Source organism: Sander lucioperca, chromosome 14, assembly GCF_008315115.2.
Source record: "Sander lucioperca isolate FBNREF2018 chromosome 14, SLUC_FBN_1.2, whole genome shotgun sequence".
Classification (NCBI taxonomy): Eukaryota; Metazoa; Chordata; class Actinopteri; order Perciformes; family Percidae; genus Sander; species Sander lucioperca.
The window spans coordinates 33,659,998-33,682,543 of NC_050186.1; the positions used below are offsets into that span (position 1 = coordinate 33,659,998).

The window sequence follows — 22,546 nt, forward strand, 5'->3', positions numbered from 1 at the left end:
TCAAACTGCCTTCGGGTCCGTATATTTAGTTCAGTTTACGTCCGGGGGAGAACCAACGGCTCATCTGAACTGAACTGGACCAACGGTAGGCTGTGACGTCTGCGATAACACACTCACACACACACACGTACTCACTCGCGCGCACACACCCACGCATGCGCTCCCAAAGATCGTCTATTTGTGACAGATGGATGACTCATTTGTCAATGTCAACGTATATCAACATATCTGCCAATTTTTGGTGCTTTTATCACATAATGAACAATTGTTACAATTTAATGAGCTATGCCGCCCCACTATCAGTTGTGGTCTTAAGACTTTCCCATCATAAATTACAGTTAGGCCTCAAAGGTTCTAATTTGATGTTGAAATTGTCCAAGGGCGTAGGTTTTGGCCACATTTTAGCCTAACCGGGGGCTCTGTCAGGGGGTCTTCCCAAGGGGGTAAGCCTCTCTATGACGCCATTTTGATGCTACCTAGCTCTCACCCACCGTTAGCATTCCATTGACTGACATTCATTTTGACGTCACTTTGACAGTGAATAACTTTACATCTGAAGCATTTAAAGACTATTTGTCCATTGTTTATTTCTAAAGAAACACAACAATGTATAAAAGGCTCCATTAACTTGTATCTCACATTATGGCTCCATAGTAGACGTTTTTGTAAAAATAGGCTAACGATTGTGTCATAACCACGCGACTTACTGTCGCATAGTAGAGGAATTACCCAAGGGGGTAAGTGAACGTCTGGAAAGCGTAGCTCCTATGGCGCCATTTTGATGCTACCTAGCGCTCACCCGCCGTTAGCATTCCATTGACTGCCATTCATTTTGACGTCACTTTGACAGTGAATAACTTTACATCTGAAGCATTTAAAGACTATTTGTCTATTGTTTATTTCTAAAGAAACACGACAATGTATAAAAGGCTCCATTACCTTGTATCTCCTGTTATGGCTCTGTAGCAGACGTTTTTGTAAAAATAGGCTAACGATTGCGTTAGTACCACGGGACTTACTGTCGCATAGTAGAGGAATTACCGTATAGTAGCTACAGGAGAAGCTCGCAGGCAGTTTCGACTTACGTTAGCTGTTACTAATGTTAACTAGCATTTTAGTTAGCAATAATTAGCCTGTGCCTATGTTATCTCCTTACATATACCTACGCTAGATTTCTCTTGGCACAGCTACCAGAAGAGAACTTTCAGACACGTTCTTCAATCTCAGTTTGAGGCTGCGCAGCAATGCTCAGCTATCACCGCAAAAGTGCTTTTAATATCCTTCACTGGTCTCCGTCCAGAGCAATGGGATCTGTTGGTTAATTTTTTTTACTGTCTATGGGTCTTCCCCCAGAAAAGTTTCAGTGTCAAACACTTCATTTCCAACACTCTAAGAAATAAATAAGTAAAATAACAAAAACAGTTCTGGCATCTCATCATTAAAAATGGAAATTCGCTACAGTCGAAAAGTCGCTACAGTTAAAATACAGAACATTTTCTGTTAGGCCTTTATAAAATTCTCTCATAGACTTGGTCGGCATTACTGGGAACACCCACTAAAACGTCATTTCTTTTGATGCCGTGGGGAAAAATAAGAAAAACATTAGAATGAATGAGCTTAGACCTGGTTAGCGGTTAATGTTTACTCTTTGTCATATTTATGATTGTTTTTTTTGTGCTTTGAACAAAGCTGAAAAGTTGCTGTTTTCCCACGGTTCCCCCCCCCAGCTATGATGAGTCACCGACCAAGTGTATACCAAGCTTGTCAGTTAGTACGTCTAAAAACGTTGAAAAAAAACGTCGGAAAAAGCATCATAAAGGTCGGGAAAAAAACGTGACAAAATTATTTGGAGAAAAAAATTCGAAAATAGTGACAAAAAGCGACAACAACTTTAAAAAAGTGACAAACTTCAAAAACAGCGACAAAAACGTAGAAAAAAAAGCGCTCATGTCTTGCAGTCCTCCACGTACCCCCATTTGAGAAACACTGATTTAGACATTATGGCTAATAATCAAAATCCTTATGGAGAAAATCCTTGGGATTTGTAGTTCTGCAACCACACTGTTGAGCTATATGGTGAGTGACAGAGAACTTCCTGTGACAGTATCTGTTCTGTGTCTGGTGCCTGGGCTTTGAAGCAGAGTGATCACTCGCTGCTTCCCTCAAATCTCTATGTCCCCCCCCCCCCCCTCCCCCCCAGTGACGTCACATGCTCTGGGTTAAAGGGGCCTGCAGCACCCATGAACGCTGGAGGGAGGCACCTCCCCTGGAAGTTCTGAAATGTTATCGGTCGCTGTGCTGGTTTTTGACATCTTTTTTTTTGATTGATTAAAGCACTCTGAATTTGGATTTGTGGACATGGGGGATAGCTAGGCTAAAGGACTACACTCTAAGAAATATCTGTGTATTAACAGTTGTACAACAACTGTACAACTGTATATTTGAACAGAAATTGTCCGTAGAACGTGATTCACAGTTGTATTTTTGTTTTTTTACATTTCGAATTGCATAATTTGTCCTCCGACCAAAAGCCACGCAGGTTGGTTTTGGGAGATTAGACAAGTCCATTGTCACTTTTTTTCTACGTTTGTCCCTTCTTTTCTTTTCGAGTCGTTTTTTTCAGCTGTTTTTGTTTTCAACGTTTTCAGAAGTTTACTTACTGAGCAGCTTTGTATGAGAGAATTGTATACAGGTCTAACAGCAAATGTTGCTACACACATAATTTCTGCTTTTTAAATTAAGGAGATGCCAGAACCTGTTCTGTTATTTTGCTGATTTATTTCTTAGAGCAGGGGTCGTCAACGTTTTTTAAGCCAAGGACCCCTTAATTGACAGAGAGATAGAGCAGGGACCCCCTACTACATATATACATATATTGTATAAAATTAAGTTGCATATTAAACTAGGCCTACAATAATGTGTAGGGCAGCCTAAAGCCTTCATACATTTTTGCATAGAATACTAAGCTATTAAAATAGCCTACTAATTGTTGGCATGATTTTATGAATCCTGTTTTCATGTTAAACATACATGTAGCACAGTGAACCCTTAGGATGAACTGTGGATGTGGATGGCCCTTAGTGACTTCCTTACCTGTAGGCCAGTAAGCAGTGGGGATTTATGTTTGCTAAAAATATGTTAATGTTATGTTAACTTTTTTAATTAATTTTTTTAAAAACTTTCAAAAATTTACAATAATTTGGAGACCCCCTGCACTGACTCTGAGGACCCCCTAGGGGCCCCAGACCCCCTGTTGAAGATCCCTGTCTTAGGCTACGTTCACACCGCAAGTCTTTATGCTTAATTTGGATGTTTTGTTCAGATCTGATTTTTTTGTTTGGCTGTTCACATGACCTTTTAAAATGTGGCCTATATCATATTCCAGTGTGAACTGTTTGCGGTTTCGAACTGACCCGCATGCGCAAAAGAACAATAACAATGACATCAGACGCAGCACGCTGTTGCACTAAAGTTAGGGAGGTTATGGAGGAAGTAAGCATTTTTGCATTTTCACTTCCCTCCCTTTCCCTCCATTGACTTGCTCCATCACTGTTCTCCATTTTGTAGGCCTAGTCAAGTTTTTAATGTTACTGTCTGTGTCTAAGGCTAACTCTCGCCGGTGCATAATTGTGACAAATGTTGATGTAGATTGACGTAAAAGTTGCATTAAATCCGCCTTGTTTGTTCACACTGCGGCCACATTGACAAAAATCTGATCTGTGTCTGAATTAGGACCACACATATAAATATTAGCAGTCTATGGTGCGCGCCCATATACAGAGGCTCTGTCCTCCACGTAGCGGCCGCAGGTTGGCCCTTTTGCTGCATGCCATCCCCCCTTCTCTCTCCCCTTTCATGTCTAAGCTGTCCTGACATAATAAAGGCCTAAAAATGGCTCGATGGTGTTTTAAGCCCCTAGCATCGACTTCAAGGCAACGCTGCGACCGTCGACTTCAAGGCACCTAACCCTAAGGCCAGCTTCACACTGACTGCGTGGCGGGAGCGTGTCAGCTGCGTGGCGTTTCCGTTTTTATTACGGCTCCCATGTTAACAGGTTAGAGCTTGCACACTGTCTGCGTGACACGCACGTCTGAGGCGCGGCTCAAGTCGTGCTGAAAACGCGTGCATGCTAGAAATAGGACCGACGCCTATTTTTCACGCAAGCGTGTTGGAAGCGTTTCCAGGCAAAATAGAATAGGAAAAGATGTTTATATGTCATTTTGACACAAATACATATTGATAAATGACATGTTGATGTTTGAAAGTCTCTAGGTTTTGACATAAATGTAATTTAAAAAAATAAAAATAAATAATTATCAATTTTCAAATATTGCACCTGTCAATACAGAACGAAATATTCTGTAGCCTATTTTGCCGTCAATAGATAGATAGATAGATAGATAGATAGATAGATAGATAGATTTTTATTGATCCCAAAAAAATGGGAAATTCCAGTGTTCCCATTTTTTTGGGATCAATAAAAATATTGACAATACTGCCGACGTTGTCTTTGCTGTAATCAAATCAGTATATATTTATGTTTAACATGAAGTATACTACTGCTGTGTGTAAAGACATAGAAAACGCCACGCAGCCGCCACGCAACTGACACACAACAGAAACGCCACGCTCACGCCACGCAGCCACAGTGTGTGGCCGGCCTAGCCTTAACCCTAACTCTAACCCTAACCATTGCCTAATCCTAGTGCATTCCAGGCAGCGTTGCCTGGAAGACGACGTTGGGGGCTTAAAACACCAAACACCCTAAAAATGCCAGAAAATAATTGCTTAAAACCCCCCATATCTGTTTAGATTAGCATACCCTACATAACTTTTACCATGTCCATTATGATTGTATTGACTTAACTAGCTGAACACCTTGATATTACTTACTACCTGATTTTACTATTGATAAAATTGCTGTGCTTGTATTCATGTTTTTATTAATATTTTGTAAGGTGTCCTTGGGTGTCTTGAAGGGCACCAACAAATAAAATGTATTATTATTATTATTATTATTAATATTGTATTACATTACATTATAATTTAATTTTATATAATGTGTAAAATAATGCCGTTTTTAATTGATATATCAAATGTGACAAAATATTGCTGAAATACGGTTCCTTCTCGTCCTTTTTGGCTGCGCCAAGCACCCGTACCGTAATACCACTTAAAGAAGAGCATTAACCCCATCTAAGTGGATGGCTTAGCTTTAACGTTACCCGGGAGCCTTGAATTTGCTGTTACGAACAACTGTAAAGTTAGTCACTGTGAAGTTATGCAGACACCGCGAGATGTAACGTTAGCTAGCTAACAACGTTAGTAAAAAGGAAACATTCTGGAGTGAAAATGTAAGTGTGCTATTTTGGTTGGATACAGATTCGCGGGTTTAATTGGAACATTTGGATTCTAGTGTTTTTACTTTGGGAGTGCTAACGTTAACTTAACGTTACTAACATGTAGCTAACTAACGTCAGTGATGTTGTCAATATTTTAGCTAGCGTTCAGTAGCACAGTTGTGAAAGGTCGTATAAACATTTGTATTTACACTAAACTACCGTTAGCTATGTAAAACAGTTACTCATTTCTGAATTTGTGTTAACGGTATGCCTTTTACGGTATTTTTTTGCTTCGTGTTTTGGTTGTTGTTGTTGTTTAACGTTAGCTAACGCTAGCTAGCTAGCTGTTTGCTAAGCTAAAGCCAGTCAGCAAACTCACGTCACTCAGTTTTTCTAACATTTAGCTAAACAACACGAGCTCGATACTGACAGCTTTTTTTGGAAAGGCAAGACAAGCAAACGGGACAAAATCACTCGACGTACTGACTCGTATTCTTCTGAGGGGTTGTTAGTTCATGTTTAACGTTAGCAGACTTAGGTTAAGACCAGTGTTTGTGTCTGAAATTCAACCTAGCTAGCTAAACATCCGAGTTACTAATGGGAAAACCTGACAAAAGCCTTTCACTGGTAGCTGTCTGGCTATACTGAATATACTATACTATATTATACTTACCTGATTTAGAATGCCAGTTGTAGGATCACAAATTTGGATAGCTGTTATCCAAAAGTTGTGACCCAATAGACCCACAGGTCACTACAGTTGCCTAACAAGCAAGCAAATTAAGTAATGATCTAATTTGTTTGCGTTTTTGTTATGTTTATGTTTTATTTCTAAATAAGCTTCTGCTTGTTGAAAAAGGTTATGCATAGCTACCCATAGATTTAGATTTTAAACCCATCCTCCTGAACATTTTACACTTCGTAAACACACCGTCTTTTCATTTGTGATTTGGGGATTTATAACATCAGAATATATAAAATCAGAATGTGCTTCTCTTGTTTTTGTCAGCATGGAGTCCGGCGTTGACTTTCCGTCTCCTGAGTCGACAGTGACCTCGCTGCTGTCTAGTTCAGGTCACCTGAGGAGCAGCCTTCTGGCTCCTGAACACAACACCACCTTCAGATACAGAGACAAGGTTCACTCTGCTTCTACTATTTCTACTGGGGATCTGTTTCCTACAGCACATAATAGGGCACTGTGGAGGAAATCTGCCTGTCTTTAACCTATGTCCTGTTATGATAACTGAGCCAATTTGGGTAGCCATTTATCCCACCCGACAAACCATGATGTCACTGCTTTTGTACATCAACGTGGAGTTCAAATGGATGATTGTAGATGGAAGTTCCCACTGGGTTTAAGATAAAGAAAATGAGCAATGTAAAGATCAAAGGAGGATGTTACCATTAAACTTTTGTTAAAGGATAACTTAGTTGGTTTAAAAAAAAAAAAAAAAAAAAAAAATCTTTGAAATTGGTCCAGTATTAAGCAAGCTCCCCGCGTTGAGCAGCAGTGAAACAAGCTATAACGTTACTGAGCAATTGCGCACCTTCAATGTACGTCCACTTAATGTTCTTGTTTTGCGACTGACGGGCTCAGATTATTATTCTAAGTGTCTGACAACATTATGGAAATGATCCCTACAGAGATAGACCTTCATGTTAAAGAGTAAGATCCTTTTTGTTTAACATAAAACATCCCAGAAATTGCTATCGCCAAACCCACCAGATGTCACTTTAAAAAAACACTAAATTAATCATCATAAAACTAACTACATTTAAAGTCACAGATGCAAAATAAAACTAATCTAAAGCCGTCTTGGTTCATCTTCCCACTGTTCCAACAATCACCACTCTGGTTTGGTTGAAATAAACCCTTAATTCACCCATTTACATGTGGAGATATGCTGGCTCTATACACGCTAAAAGTACTGATTATTTAAATGGAGTCTGGTGAGTTTGGCGATGGCGATTTCGGGGCTGTTTCTGGTTAAACAAAAAGGATCTTACTCCTTAACAAAAAGGTTGTAGGGATCCTTTCCAAAATGTTATCAGAAGACACTTAGAATAACAATCTTAGCCTGTCAGTGGCAAAAACAGCACTTTTAGTGGACAAAATTGATGATGTACATTTGACCTTTTAGTATTACATTGCAGCCTGATTCACTGCTGCCGGTTGCAACGTTCTCGCTCAATACTGGACCAATTTCAAAGATTATCTTGTGGGTGTGAAAGCCCCCTGGAAAATAGGGTCTAGGTTGAAAAAAAAAAAAAAAAACCCTTTTGATTTCTTAATGATTTTAGTGCTTGAAGTTAAAATTCCTCCAGCTGCTTCACAGTAAAAGCCCTCCAGCAGTCTTTTTGATGTCAGTAATAAAATGCCAAGACGAAAAAAAAGATTTTTAGGCGCTGGGCTTACTAAAATTATCACTCATGCTTATTGATTGATTTATTGCAGATCTATGACTCGGCCTCGGCAGCGTTGGACGCCTACATCACAGACTTTGAGAGGAGCCGTCAGAACAGCGGCTCGTTGACAGGAAGTCTGGTTCTGCCGCGCAGTCGGCCCTCCACGCCGAGCAGACCCAGAGCGAGCACGCTCAGGAACAAAGATGGTAGGTCACCACATTCATCAAGTAAACGCACAACAGTTTATCTGTATATTATTGTTCTTTGTGTGTTTTTCTCTCTCTGTCTCCCAGTTCTCAGGGAGCGTTTGACCGAGAGGGAGCTGGACTTCTTGAACCTCCCCGTCAGCTCTCTACATCACCGTGGCAACCGGGACCGACTCTCCATGACGACAGACGAGCTGCTGTCTATCCCTTACGACGGCTCGATGCCTGTCACTCACACCTCCGCCTTCATCCATGGTCTTTAAATGCATCATCCTTAACTCTGCCCTCACCACAAGTTTTAAACAGATTGCCCAATATTAAAAGTATATATAATCAATAATAAAAGTATTAATAAGTTAAAGCCTTTGTGTCAGTTCTGCGTGCCTCAGTTCTTCTGACTTGTCTCGTCTGCTGATCCAGGTCTCCTTTCCCAGTCCGGAGCCCCCCAGCCTTTCTCCTCTTCCTCCAGACCCGCACACAGAACCTGGGACAGACCTAGCAGCAGCCACGCCGCCCCCCACCTGAACCACCACCACCCTCATCCAACCAGGACTCCCCGGAGCTCTAGGTTCAAGCTGTTGACACTAATCTGTCTCATTTGGGATGTTTTCAGAAAGATCTCTGTTCTGTCCCGTTGAAAGTCTACATCACATTCTACCTTTCATTACTTTTGTTTCTCTCCAGGTGCAGAGAAAGACCAGGGACAGTCATGTTTAATCCAGATGTTGACATCTCCTCAGTCAGCTACTATAGGGTGACTACCATTCATATATTTGTTTTTGTACTTTTTGTGGGCTTTTTTTGCCTTTATTGGATAGGACAGTGGGAGAGTACATGGGGCGCACGCTCAACCAGGTGAGCTACCATGGCGCCCCATACCATTTACATTTTTATTTGCATTTTTTTTGCATCTGATTCTGAGCAGGACTGTATTGAATCTCATCGTTCCCTCTTTCTGTCTCCAGCAGTCTGCACACAGAGCGGCAAGGTCAGAGTGGGCAGAGCCGTCTTCATCCCTCCACCTCCCCCGCTGGTTCACCAGTAACAAGAGTGACATGGACTGTTCTGGAATCACCAGTGTGCCCGACCTGGAGTACCCAGCCTGGGTCCAACGCTGTGATCTCAGCGAGCCGCCTCCGTCCTCCGAGTCAGAGCCGTGGGACGACCACGGTACAACACCCCCTGCACGCCACCAACACTGCCAAGGTCCACGGTTCAGTTACCTCAAGAACACATCATGCATGTACCTCCATGTTACTGAAGCCACTTGGCACTACATCATCACTCCTTCATCTATTTGGCAAAAGAAAAACACAGATAAACACTGTTTATCTGCCCTGATGTATGCTGCAGTTGTTTGCATATCTGGCTAAAAAAACACTTTATTTTAAGGCCAAGGCTTAACTTACTGCATTAGTAACTGCATTAGTTTGTGGGGTTTTATATGAGTCAAGTGGAAACATTTAACAGAGACAGAGTTTTTAACCAAATTTTAGTTGAGCTACCTAGCTACATCTGATCAAATCTACGTTTCTGCGGTGTTGAAATGTGCTCTGTTTGCACTGTTAAAGGCTGCAAATCAGTCAGTGTGACCCTGTCCACTTTTTTTTCCCTTGGAAAGTCGCAGTCCTCAATATTATTAGCACCTTATTCACCTGCATACTGCGGGTAGATGCACGGCCAATCCCTTTTTCATAGATAAAATCTTCAAGGACTGTTGTCATTTCAGGTGGCAAGACTGATGATCGCACACTAGAAATGAGAAGCTGCTTTTGTCTTATTTGTGAAATCAAGAATTGAATAGATTTGAAAGTTGTTGTTTTTGTTTTTTTAAATACTGTGAGTAGTAAGTAGAGATGGTCCCATATCATTTTTTGCTTTCCAAAACCAATTCAATACCTGAACTTGCGTATCAGCCGAAACTGAGTACCGATCCAATACCAGTGTGCCATATATTTTATTATGATTTTACAGATGTTTACTACTATCCCTGTATGTATGTTTGTTTGTATGTATGTATGTATGTATGTATGTGATATGATTTCTATATTTGTTGTATGGCCTGCCTCAAGTTAAACTTTTTGTGAAACATGAACAAACACAAAAAATGAATGTCATACAACTTTTATTATCCAGTTTGACAGTCATCATAACGGGAAAAGAAGATAAAAAATACTGAAGTAGATTTTCTTCAGGGCTAAATTAGGTGGTATCGGCTCGGTGCATGAACTCCAGGACTTACCAATACCAGCATTTCAGGCAGAATTGGAGGCCTTTCAGATACTGGTATCAGTATCAGAACATCTCTAGTGGTCAAGTCTGCCACTGTTATGTAAAGTGCACATGTGCTGTGGAAGAATGAAAAGCTTGACGGGCGTAGCAGGAACTAAGGGGGAAAGGGCTCAACAAACATTCCATTGCATTATTATGTATCATCATCACGAAATGTGTTTTTCTTAACAAACCATGATGATAAAATTACCAGTAAAAAAAGTCTGATGTGGAATATTTCTAGCATCCAACAAATGATTATGCTTTTTGGTGTTCTTCCACCTGCAGCTCCCAGAACTCCGTCCTGGGTAGCAGAGCTAGAGGATGATGATCCCGACCACAAACCTAAACAGGTGAGAGTCTCGAATCAAACTGATTTGGAACCTTCAATTTGATCAGTCAGCAGCTCATGTTGTCTGATAAACTGTATCTGACTTCAAAAAAAGGATGGCAGAATGGTCCTGAGTCAAGAAAAAGTGTTCATGCCCACATATTTCAGTGATTGTGTGTGTTTGTGTGTTGTTAGGTTGACAGCCAGCAGACTCTCAGAGATCTGAGACTTCAGTTTGCTGAACAGATTTCTCTACTGGCTGCAGAGAGAAACACCTCTGACATCATGGAAACGCTGTCCAGAGGTGAAAAGACAAAACACGTTGATGTAAAACTACATCTAATGTGTGTTACAGACTTATAATGGTGTTTTTGCCGTTTGTGTTTGTCCTCCTGACAGACAACCGGCTCGAGTCTCTGATCCAGAAGGCGGATCAGGTGTTGAACTCTCTGTCTCAGAGTTCTGGAGAAGCAGATCCAGGTGAGTGCAGGACTCAACCCATGACTCAATGTTTCAGGCCACTGTTATTCAGGACAAGATCAGTGTTTGGTTGTAGTTTGTTCTCTACCAGATTTTCTGGTAGGATGTATAACTGAAGTCATCTATTGATAATAATATGATAATAACAGTGTTGCCACAGGAAAACAATATCAGTCCCCAGAGAAACTACAGGGTTTGTTCTCAATCTCCTATCAACTTGATGTGTCTCTTTGCAGCAGTAGAATTTTCAGAAAAGCCTCTCTTAAATTGACTTATTCACTCTAAAGCAAAACAAGAAATACATGTTTACGTCCAAGACCAGTACAGTGGTGCTCATACGTTTATGAACCCATGCTAAAGTTGACTAAAAAGAGGAATAAAAAAAATCATCTTTCGGAAATTGATCTTAATGCCTTAATTAAAAAAAATGAGGAAAGTTCCAACCTTTAAGGACACCAATTTTCTTTGTGAATGAATAATGTATCGTAAATAAATAAATGTTCTTCCTTAAAATACAGAGGGCATAAATGAGTACACCCCTATGTTAAATTCCCATAGAGGCAGGCAGGATTTATTTTTAAAGGCCAGTTATTTCATGGATCCAGGATACTATGCATCCTGATAAAGTTCCCTTGGTCTTTGGAATTAAAGTAGCCCCACATCATCACATACCCTTCACCATACCTAGAGATTGGCATGGGGTACTTTCCATAAAATCATCTCTCAATGTAAATCAAACCAGCTGTTTGGCTGAAATAAAACCATGCCAATCTCTAGGTATGGTGAAGGCCATTTTTAAAAACTTCTGAATGACCACCTGTTCACCACAGCCTACAACCTTCTTTAGCTTAGCCACTGTAATTCTTTAGTGTCCTTGGGTTTCATGAAAGGCGCTATATAAATAAAAGTTATTATTGATATTACGTTACCATAAAACAGCTAAGAGCAGGATACATATGCCTCATGTTGCCTCATCATGCACATTTGGTACCAGTACCTTTTCTCTTTTGTTTTCCACTGCAGATAGTACTACCTTAGTGCAGGCGGGGTTCTCAGCTGATCGCCATAGCAACGTTTTAAAAGTGCCGTGACATCCTCTTACATTTTTTAAAATCTTGGTCGAGTGACTAAAACTATTGCGGTCACTTGACTTTTTTTGAAAATGCGGGTTTGTGCAAGGTGGCCCTTGTGATAGTTCTCTCTGACCAATCCGTGGTCTGCAGTGTTTTAACTCCACCTTCTAGTATCGACTCAGCTCGCTTGGAACCTCGACCGAGGTGGTACCAAAAAAAGTACCAGCTGCTAGCCACAACTTTTGCTAATGGGGGAAAAAAAACAGAAAAGAGGAGGAGGAAAGCTGTGCATGCAGTGGAAATGCAGCAGTACACAGAGGTTACCCTTGTGTCTAGTTGCCTATTGCAGGTTGTATTGTGTCTAAATGTGACAATTATTGTTATCTGACACAATCAGAGAGACGGTTAACAGTGAAATCCTTATCTTATAACACCATCACTGCATTAAAGAGGTTTTTCACATGTGTTGTCCACACAGTGATGCCCTGTTCTTTTAAAAAAAAAAACTAAATGTTGACCAACTGTTGCTGTAGGCAGTCCTGCTGATTGTGTTGAAGAAGCTGTCAGTCCAGCGAACACTGAGGAGCTGCTGCTCTGTTCTTCCTCACACTGTCGTCCATTCACTCGGTAAGACTTATTTACGCTCCCTTTTTTACCTAGCTCTGATGAGCCATGCACCATGAATAAACCCACTGAGTAATGTCATGTTGAACCTGCAGGGACTTTGCAACAGCAGCAGCAGGAGGGGGCATCACTGAGGCTCTGACTGACATTAACGCTCAGGTAGGTGTTCATCCTGTCCTCCTCCACTCCTCAGAGCCATCTCCCGCTGCTGCTGTACTCCACATGCGGGAGACACACACACACGCACAGAGGTTCCTCAATTTATAGTTAGATGTCAAGTTGCGGGTCATTACGTTCTTGCAGTGGTAGTGGAATAGGCCTATTCATCACTTGTCTATATCCTCAACATTCCACTTCCAGGATTGCTCCGGTGCCGCAGGAAATGCCACCGGATGCATGTCTTTTCGCCGATGTCCGTTTCCTTCTGCTTTCTTTGTATTGGAATTTTCAACTCCGGTGGATTTATGAGGTTAACTGCTCCTCAGATCTCTGCGTGGTAAACTGAGACAGCTAGCTAGACTTCTCTGTCCAATCTGAGTCTTATCTCAAATGACTAAAACAACTTTTGAACGTATAGATATTACACCATAACAAGTTCCTTCCAGAGGCTATTTCACAGCGGCTCCATGCGGAGCTTAGCGCCGCCCATGACTATTGCAATTGGTTTACAGAAATGCCAATAAACCAGAGCATGTTTCTCTCCCATCTTGGAATGCTATGTGGACTAGCCAGACCCTCCTCCGCTATTGCTGTGGAGGATGGCCTTGGCAAATCGAGACTAATTCATCACCACCTATAGGAGAGATGGACATTTTTCTCTTTCCCAGATTATTAAAGAAGCTGCAGGGCCATGGGTAGCCTGTTCAGTAGCGTAATCCACGTTTTGTGTTCAGATATACGATAGCGATTGGAGACCTCAGCTGGGTTTCCCATGTGGCTCCTATGACCCAGAAGTCTATGATCCTCTGACATATCCAGGATCACAGCGCCCCCGTTTGTCTGCTGTCTCTCCCAGGCTCAGGGCTCCGGTCTCCATAGAAACAGCATCTTAAAGCAGCCTGGTCCAGTGGAGGCTCTGAAACAGATGCTGTTCAGACTGCAGGCAGTGGAGGCAGAGGTTCAGCGGCAAACGCAGGCATCGGTAGCTCCAACAATCTCCAACAAGGACGGGTGGCAGACAGAGAAGACTCCAGAGAAGCAGGTATGAAAAGGCACTCTGCGTCGATTATTATATTAGAAACAACAGAACGGGAATATCCAGCGTGGCAACATTTAGCCTTCCCCGCTCGTTATGGAAACGAACAACCAACGGTAAAGTGTTTGAGGTCCGACAGGACTTCATGGTGCATTCAGGTACAGCTCGTTAAACTCATGATGCATTCAAGTGCACCTTGTCAACTGTGAAAACCTCAAACAGCTGTTGTAAAGTACCCGCCTGCCATCTAGTGGCTCTAATTGTGGCATTGCTTTCACTGCTGAAAAAAAGTTCATATAGAAAAATAAGTAATCGGATCAGACAAATGAAATTGTGGATTTGGAGAAACGTGAACCCTCTAGGTTTATTTAATGTATTCATCATTTACAGAGTTCCTGAACCCACCTGGAAACTCTGCTGTCAACATTCAGCTGTGTTGTAAGGTGAAAATAATAACATCAGAATGCCGTTGGTTGATTTCAGCTCAGCGTTCAATCTCTCCCATTACGCTGATTCGCAAACATAGCACTCTGCGACTGAGTACCACACTCTGCAACAGGATATTGGACTTCTTCACCAACAGACCCCAGTCATGGCAGTCGCACCTCCTCCACTGTAGTATAGATTCCACACGGAATTCAACATTTTAACACTTGTAGTGGTTTATGATGCACCCATCAAGTCCAGAAGACTTGCATCCCCTCTACCTGTGGTACTGTGTAGAAAAACCAGTACCGTCAAGTTTTCTCCTACTCGGAGCCGGATTAACCATTAGGACAACTGGTCATCTAAGGGGCCCTGGGCTTCGTCAAATATTATGTTAGATCACATTATAAACGCAGTCCTCACTTTTCTAATTATATGCTGATTTTTTCAACCCGTTCAATCAAAATATTATGTTAAATCGCGTCAAAAACAGTTTCTGTAGCTTCCTGCGCAGCGAGTGAGGACGAGCTGTCACAGACCGTAGTAAAGTTGGTTTTATATTGGAAGGTCAAGCTGCATAATAGATTTTTCGAATGTCCAACGTCCAATATAAAACCAACTTTACCACAGTCTGTCACAGCGAGTCTGCTGCAGTGTGGTGGCCCTGCATCCCGGCAAAGACTCGAGCGACTGAGTTGCCCCCCCGAGCCTCTGAAAGTGAAGTCAGTTTCCCCAGGTGAAGTTTAAACACACTTTTTTAATTTAAAGTTATGAATGTAATGTATGCTAAAGGCGAGTCAGCATCAACAGCGCGTCTACTACGTTAGCCAAAATTAAAATCGCTCCCTCGTGATTTGTAAGAGCTTTCAGCCCTTTGATTAGTTTTGATTTTAGTAAAGACAAGAACAGCATAATACAAAATATTACAAACTGGCATGTTTGAATTCATAACGTTTACAGAGGGTGGCCGTTTTGGTGGCGTTACGTTACAACACACTACACGGTGCTTGCTGAGACCGTTCATTTGTATTCAGATTCTGAGTAGTGCACAGGAGGAAGAGAAGGAGGGAAATGAAGGAGGAGAAGGCAGTAAACTGGAGAGACCAGGGGGGTCAGAGCAGGAGAAGACCACAGAAGGAAATAAGCAGAAATAAGTGAAAGAGAAGAGGGAAAGGAAGAATTGACTCTGAGGGAGGAAGAGGAGGCTGCAGATTCAGAGAGAGGGGCAGAGAGTGATCAGGAGGATGAAGATGTAAGGTCCATTTCTTAAAATGAAATAAGAATATATAGTAGTGCATCAACATAAAATGTTGATGGTGAAACAATAAACATTATCTTGACTTTGAACTACATGCAACAGTGTAGCCAATGGTTTACTTTGACTCCATACACACTAATTGCCTGCTCCATGATGATGATGTGATAATTTCACATTTTAGAAATAATCTCTGGTTTTAAGTTAAGGCTTCCCTAGCTGTCTGCTTTATTTCACTGTTGCAGTCGAAAGAGAATTGATTGGCTACATACTGAAACATTTAATAATTACTCTGTAGCCACCAAGTTTCATTCATTGTAAAAAGTTATGTTAAACATGTGTGCATCTGTTCTGTTTCTTGAATGCACTTTATGCTGAGGCTATTGTAAATACATACAGTATATCTCCACTGAGCCATGCAGAAGCCTGATTTGTTATTATGGAAGTATAGGCTATATGCTCTTGATGATAGCGACTTTGCGATTGTTGCTTTGGGGCTTTACATGAAATTGTTAATCCAGCCCTGCTCCTACTTGGTACCGAAGCATTCGTTCTAGTGACCTCTCTACTTTTAGAAAAGCATCCTGGCTGGAAACATTACAAACTGGTATGGGATGTGCACAGCCCAGGACCAGAGGGCTCTGCAGCGGGTGATTAAAACTAGGGTGGCACGATATTGACAAAATGTGATATTGCGATATCGATTATGAATATTGTGAAATAGATAGACCTGTCACGATAACAAATTTTGCTGGACGATAAATCGTCCCAGAAAGTATTGCGATAAACGATAACATCGTCGTTCTGAGACCATTTTCATCTAATATAATGATAATGGCATAATAATACAGGTACACCTTTTCAAAGATCAATCAACTTTTATTTCTAAAGAATATTTAACACTGCAACTCATTTTTATTTATCATGTGATTGATTTATTGCATATTGCGACAGGCCTAGATATAGATATTAATTTCGATATTTTTAAACGTATGTAAAATGACAAAAGTTATGGTAAACGCATCAAAATAGATTCATAACAAATAAGACAAGTTTTCCAACAAACAAGGTTTATTTCAACTGACAGTCATATTGGACTGGTACAACATGAATGAATAAGGACCATGTCTACAGAACAGGACATGTTTTACTGGTTGGACAGTATCAAATAAATAAATAGAACAGGACACAACTTTTCTTTCTCTTTGATTCGTTCCGTTTAGATGTCTCTATCTATTTCTTCACTCACACTGTCACTCTGTTGAAATATGCACACACGTGGTACGCTACGGTTTGTCACACAGTGGACCCGTGCGCTGACGTGTACTAACATGTGCAAGTGGCACGGTAACTGGCCAATGAAACATGATCATTATAGCGTTTAATCAAACACAACTAAGCCAAACAGCCAACAGACAGGACGCAAAATATTTCAACCCCTTTCGATTAGGGGTCCACGATTCAGAAAATGTCACGATTTGATATTGATTTTTAGGCCCAAGATTCGATTCAAAATCAATTTTCGATTCAGAAACCATTCTCAATTTTAAAAAAAAAAAAAAAAAAAATATATATATATATAAAAATGTAAATGTAGTTACTTTTCCCATGTGATTGCAGTAGACATACAATTTAAAAGAAAATAAACAACAAATGAAATGTAGTTTGATACTTTGTCTTAATACAAAAATAAAAACCTTTTGCTACTAAACTAAAAACTGCAAAGTGCCAAGCTTTCAAATACATTTTAATTCAAGTATAAAATAAATCTTAAATAAAAAGAGCTTTTGGTTCAGAGGGCGGTGGGAGTTTAGAGCATTGAAAGAGTGCGTTGGTTGACTGGCACGTTAGGAGAAGGTACTTTAGGTTGTTGTTGGTCCACGTCTTTAATGTTAATCTCTGGGTGATGGCGTACCATGTGAGTTCTCAAGTTTGTGGTGTTTCCAAAATACTTAACTTTCGCTTTGCACAGCCTGCAGATAGCATGATTCCTAGCAAGTTCCGTCTTCCCCTCGAGGTTATAAAAGCCGAAATGTGCCCAAACTCTCGCCTTCGATGAGGATGGAGCAGGTTGAATAGTTCTTTCTGTGATGTTTGCCATTGTTTGCGCCGACTAAACTACTTCCGCTACACTCGTTCTTCTTTTGATTATGACAAACGCCCAGGCGTCGGTATGAATTTGACGCAGAGCCATATATGGGAATGGCGAGGTAATGTCATTTCAGGACAATAGTATACACGTCATTACAAAATGAAAATAAAAAAATATTAGTTTTTGGAATTCTGTGAATCAATTTTGAATTGGTAGAGCTTGAATCGTGATACAAATGTGAATTGATTGTTTTTGCACACCCCTACTTTCAATATAATATTGCGCAACGTGATATTGCGATAACGTTATTGAGTCAATATATCATGCACCCCTAATTTTAAAACCGGCCAGAACATCATTGGTTTTTATCTACCGAGCATCGGTGATATTGGTGAGTTGACAGGCCTGTGCACTACCACAGCAACAACCTGTTTACCTCAGGCTGTGGCACTCCTAAACTCATCCTCCGTACTCCTCCATAGAAAAATAAAAAATACTTTCTTGTGTAGCGTAAAGGGACTACAACTCACATTTCATTGTGCAATCCTGTGTTGTAGAATGACAATAAACCAACTTTGTAATCTTGTAATGTTAATAAGTTTGAGTGTGTGTTGCAGAGGCCTGAGAGTGAAGCAGAGCTGGAGAGTTTTCCTGGTGGACCGTCACTACAGAGGTAACTGACATTGAACACGTTATGAATCGGAGAGTTTCTGTGTTGTCACTTATCCTGTGAAATATCTCAACATCTTTAAAATGTATTGGCACCAACATTTTTACAGCCTCAGCTGTACTTTGCTGTGTTTCAGCTGCACTAAAATAAGATGGTGAAAATGATGAACATTATACCTGCCAAACATCAGCCTTCTAGCATTGTTGTGAGGAAGTAAGCATGCTAAAGTTAGCATTCAGCTCAATGCACAGCTCTCCCTAAGGCAATGTTCACACCTGAGGTCTTTTTTTTAAGCTGCCAGCGTCTGTTTTACATTATAAACCTATGAAGTAAACTGTGTTTCATACAAGTCCTTAAAACTCCACCTCCGACGATTTTATTCTGAAAAAAGTTAAACTTTTCTGAAAAAATGCCATACTTCAGGCGTTTTCTGACATCTGACCAATGACAAGCGGAGTACCAAGACCTGTTGTTTCCATAACAACAAGAAACAATGGTAAAGGTGCCGATAGATAGACTTGTGCTATTGTCCGAGTACAGCGAGTTGTGTGATATGACCGGGTGCTCCCTGTTCAGGGAACTCTCTTTGTTAAATCTAACATTAGTAGCACTGCTCCTTCTCTCGGTTCTTTTTCTATCTCACTCCACTGCTTTTTTTTATCTGGCACTGCTCCACGTAGCACTCGTGGATACTGTAGCAGTAGTTGTTGTTAAAGCAACAAAAGAGCTCTCTTCTCTCTCTCTGCTTTTTGAAACCTGCCAGCTTTTTTTTGTTACTACAGAAGCGTCAACTTTTTCTTGTCAAAACAGACGCAAAGTGTGATCATGGCCTCATAGACTTCACTCATGTTCCTTCACTTACCTCTGCTAACAAAGCTATTCAAATTCAAAATGAGCCCAAACGCTTGCCTTCTTTGAAGATGAACTAAAAGATAACTCTTCTGCGTTTGTGGTGTATTTTGTCCAGATCCTGAACATGTACTTTACATGTAGTTTGTAACGGAACTGGTTGCATCAAATCACACTTAAGGCTGTTTTATGCTTCTGCGTCAACTCCACGCCGTCGCTCCTACAGCGTTGTGACCCTTTCGGAGTTCTGCATTTCACCGCCATAACGCTAGGGGGTGATAAGTCTGAGGTTTTTTGCAAGGTGTCTGCCAGCCGGTTTATGTTATGTTAGCAAGCAAACTTTAGCACAACTGCCCACAAAGTACTGCTTGCTGGCGAAGTGCTAATTTCAAAACGTTACTTTACAAACGGATAACTTGGAACCAAAATATGTCTGAGGTTATTTGCAAAGCTGATGTCAGTGAACTAGCATGTTGCTACTCCCCACAGTAGGCTGCTGGAAACACCGACTATCAACACACAGGACCAGTTGACCAATCGCAATCCTCGACGCAAAGTTACAAATTTTTGGAGGTGCACGTCGAGCTATGGCTGAGGGCTCGGAGCGGGGTTCGCGGCGACGCAGAGGGGTCTGGAGGCTACACCGTCGATTTGACGCAGAAGCATGAATCAGCCTTTATACAGTTGTGAGTTCAGAGCCACATTTTTGATGAATATTTCCATCCTCAGAGCTATGCACCACCTGAGCCGTCTGAAGGTGCTGGTGGAAGAAAGGGAGAAGAAACATACAGAGAAAGAAGAGGAGAAGGACGAAGATGAAGGACGCTACTCCTCTTCTTCTGCCGAAGGACTCAACTGCATTCGGCAGAGCCCCACCTGAGAGTGGCTAGAGGCCGGTTTACCGGAGCAAGGCAGTTCCAGTCAGTGTCGCCGTCGGTCAGTGTTCTCACTGGGCTCTCACTCGTGTCCAGCAGCAACAAACAGCAGATGGTTCTGCATAAAGTCTGCTCTGGATTAGTATTTCTTTAGATGAAAAGGTGCAATACACAGTACAGGGACCAAACCAGTCCCATTTGGAAATTGATAAAATGTGTGTTGAAGTTGTGTGAACAGTGTGTTACAGTGAAGGAAGGTGGGAAAGTTTGAGCGCGTCCTTTTCCAAGTCTAAACTGTCACTATATCCTGAATCAGATCATCTGTAAAAATGAACATTCCTGTGCCTCCTCCTGGCGCTTCTAATGGCATAAGAACAAACAACCAATCAGAGCCGAGTAGTCTCTGCAGTAACAGAATCCTGATTCAGATAAAATCATCGCTGTCTAGTTTTACAGTTTGTCATAGTTCATGAGCTAAGTCATAAGCTGTGTCCGAAACCGCTCCCTCATTCACTCGCTCACTATTCTCTATATAGTGTTTATTATATATAGGGAACGACAAACCAGATTTCGGACACTACACTGAAAACATCGTTGCGTCAGTAGATGCGCCCGTTATGGTATGACGGAGGCTGGCGCGCCCCGCACCATGTAAACGAGCCGAAACCAAAATACTTTTAATACATCCCTGAAACAAACGATCACTCAGGAGAATAGTGAAAGGTTGTATATTATGTGTTACATTTCCACTGTTAAGAAGTCAAAGTCCGCTCCATTTTTTCCTTTTTAGTTTTTGCGATGCTTCTTCTCCTCCAGGAAAACGCGGCTGCGTTGCATTGTGGTATACGGGAGTAAAATGTAGGGTACATGGTATGTACGCTCAACTTAGTCAACCGCGGAGAATTCGAACACCGCTACAGAATGGCGAACACACTATATAGTATAGTGCTCTATTTCCATGATAGGGAACGGTTTCCAACACAGTTATTGACACTCTTCTCGGCTCTGATTGGTTGTTTTCCTTACGGGCGCATTGGAAACATGCAAATGCCATTAGGAAAACTATGGGGATTGTTGTTATTTTTTACAGTGGATCTGTCACATGTAATACTGTCAGGATATAGTGACAGTTTCAGCAAATATGGCCAAAACTTATTTTTATAAAAGTTACTGCAGCTTTTTAAAGGAACACTCTGACCTTTTGGGAAATCCTCTTGTTAGACATTTTACCAGATTCAGATGAGAGGACGGTATCAACAGCTGTAATGTTAAGTCACTAACTTCCAGTTTTTTTTACATTTCTATTTAAAAAAAAAAAAAGAGAAAAAAAGTTGAACGTGGAAATCCGACAGCTCCGGTGTTGATCGCAGGTTGATTTCTTTTTTTCTTCACTTTTGATGAAGCTAGGCTCCCGCTTCCAGTCTTTGTGCTAATGTCCAGGACATATCTCTCTGTACTGGACACAGAGAGGAAACTGTGATCCAGCTTCTCATCTAACTCTGCACAGATTAACAAGAGGATTTATCTTATTGTCACATTGTTGCTCTTTAAATGCCAGCTGAGTTTGAAGCTCTGCAGTCTCTGTGATTACATTAACATGCACATAATATTCCGTTTTTGCCCTTATTCCGAAAAGACGATATTCTGACTAAACTGTTTCCATGGCTAATGGAAGTGAATATTCCATTAATATTCCTGTTTACATGTAGATGGCAGATCCCTCTTTCATTCCTTCAACCAGCTTCTTGAAAAGGTCGCTGTAGCGATGTGCGCGTGTATCCAAAAACCTGTTGATATCCAAGTCTTTGATAATGTTTAAAAGTAGCTGTGTTTCTCCTTATCAGGTCTGACTGTTGGCTAGTTGGTTTGTGTACAGCAACCATAGCAACGCACAGAGCTGACCATAAGCCGTAAACGGGCAAGAGGCCGTAAACTGCGGTTGAAAACCCAGATTGAGACGCATATTCCGAATGCGCTGTGTACATGTCCAAACAATGCCTCTAAAACCAGAATAATACCAGAATATCACACATCTTAATCGGAAAATGCTATATTCGGAAAAAGGCCTTATTCTGAATATCCAACCCAATATGCTGTTCACATGACCCATATCAAATTCGGAATATTGTCATATTTGGAATAATAGTGGAATATTTGTGTGCATGTGAACGTACTCACTGATAAGTAACTGAGAAAAAAATCTGTCTCTCTATATAACATCTTCCTAAATACTGACACTAAAGGTGTCAAAATGATCCGTGAATGTGCCAATATGACTGAATGTCTAGTTACTGCACTGAAAATGTTTTGATGATAAATCTTTCTATGTCATGGCGACTGTAAACATAGCCACATCACCATGCCAACATTGCCATATTATAATGCCAAGTGTTACATGCTCAAGTATAGCATATTTCCATGCTAAAAACTTAAATGTTACATGTTAAACAT

General features: G+C 41.1%; 1 protein-coding gene across 4 annotated transcripts; it reads left to right on the forward strand.

The window, feature by feature from the left end:
* The first annotated feature begins 7 nt into the window (after positions 1–7).
* Positions 8–22,034, forward strand: c14h18orf54 (chromosome 14 C18orf54 homolog). Of its 4 annotated transcripts, none has more exons than XM_031287282.2 (15): positions 8–85; positions 6,352–6,478; positions 7,798–7,954; positions 8,042–8,209; positions 8,375–8,522; positions 8,639–8,708; positions 8,920–9,160; positions 10,514–10,578; positions 10,752–10,860; positions 10,956–11,036; positions 12,643–12,736; positions 12,829–12,892; positions 13,749–13,934; positions 18,319–18,374; positions 19,950–22,034. In XM_031287282.2, exons 2-15 carry the CDS (start codon positions 6,353–6,355, stop codon positions 20,098–20,100), a joined length of 1,716 nt encoding a protein of 571 aa, XP_031143142.1. In that variant the 5' UTR covers positions 8–85; position 6,352; the 3' UTR covers positions 20,101–22,034. The 4 variants fall into 4 exon arrangements, with proteins under 4 accessions (XP_031143142.1, XP_031143141.1, XP_031143144.1 ...); XM_031287281.2 differs by lacking the exon at positions 8–85 and adding an exon at positions 5,174–5,354; XM_031287284.2 differs by lacking the exon at positions 8–85 and adding an exon at positions 5,174–5,354 and having other exon boundaries at positions 8,920–9,124.
* The last annotated feature ends 512 nt before the right edge of the window (positions 22,035–22,546 follow it).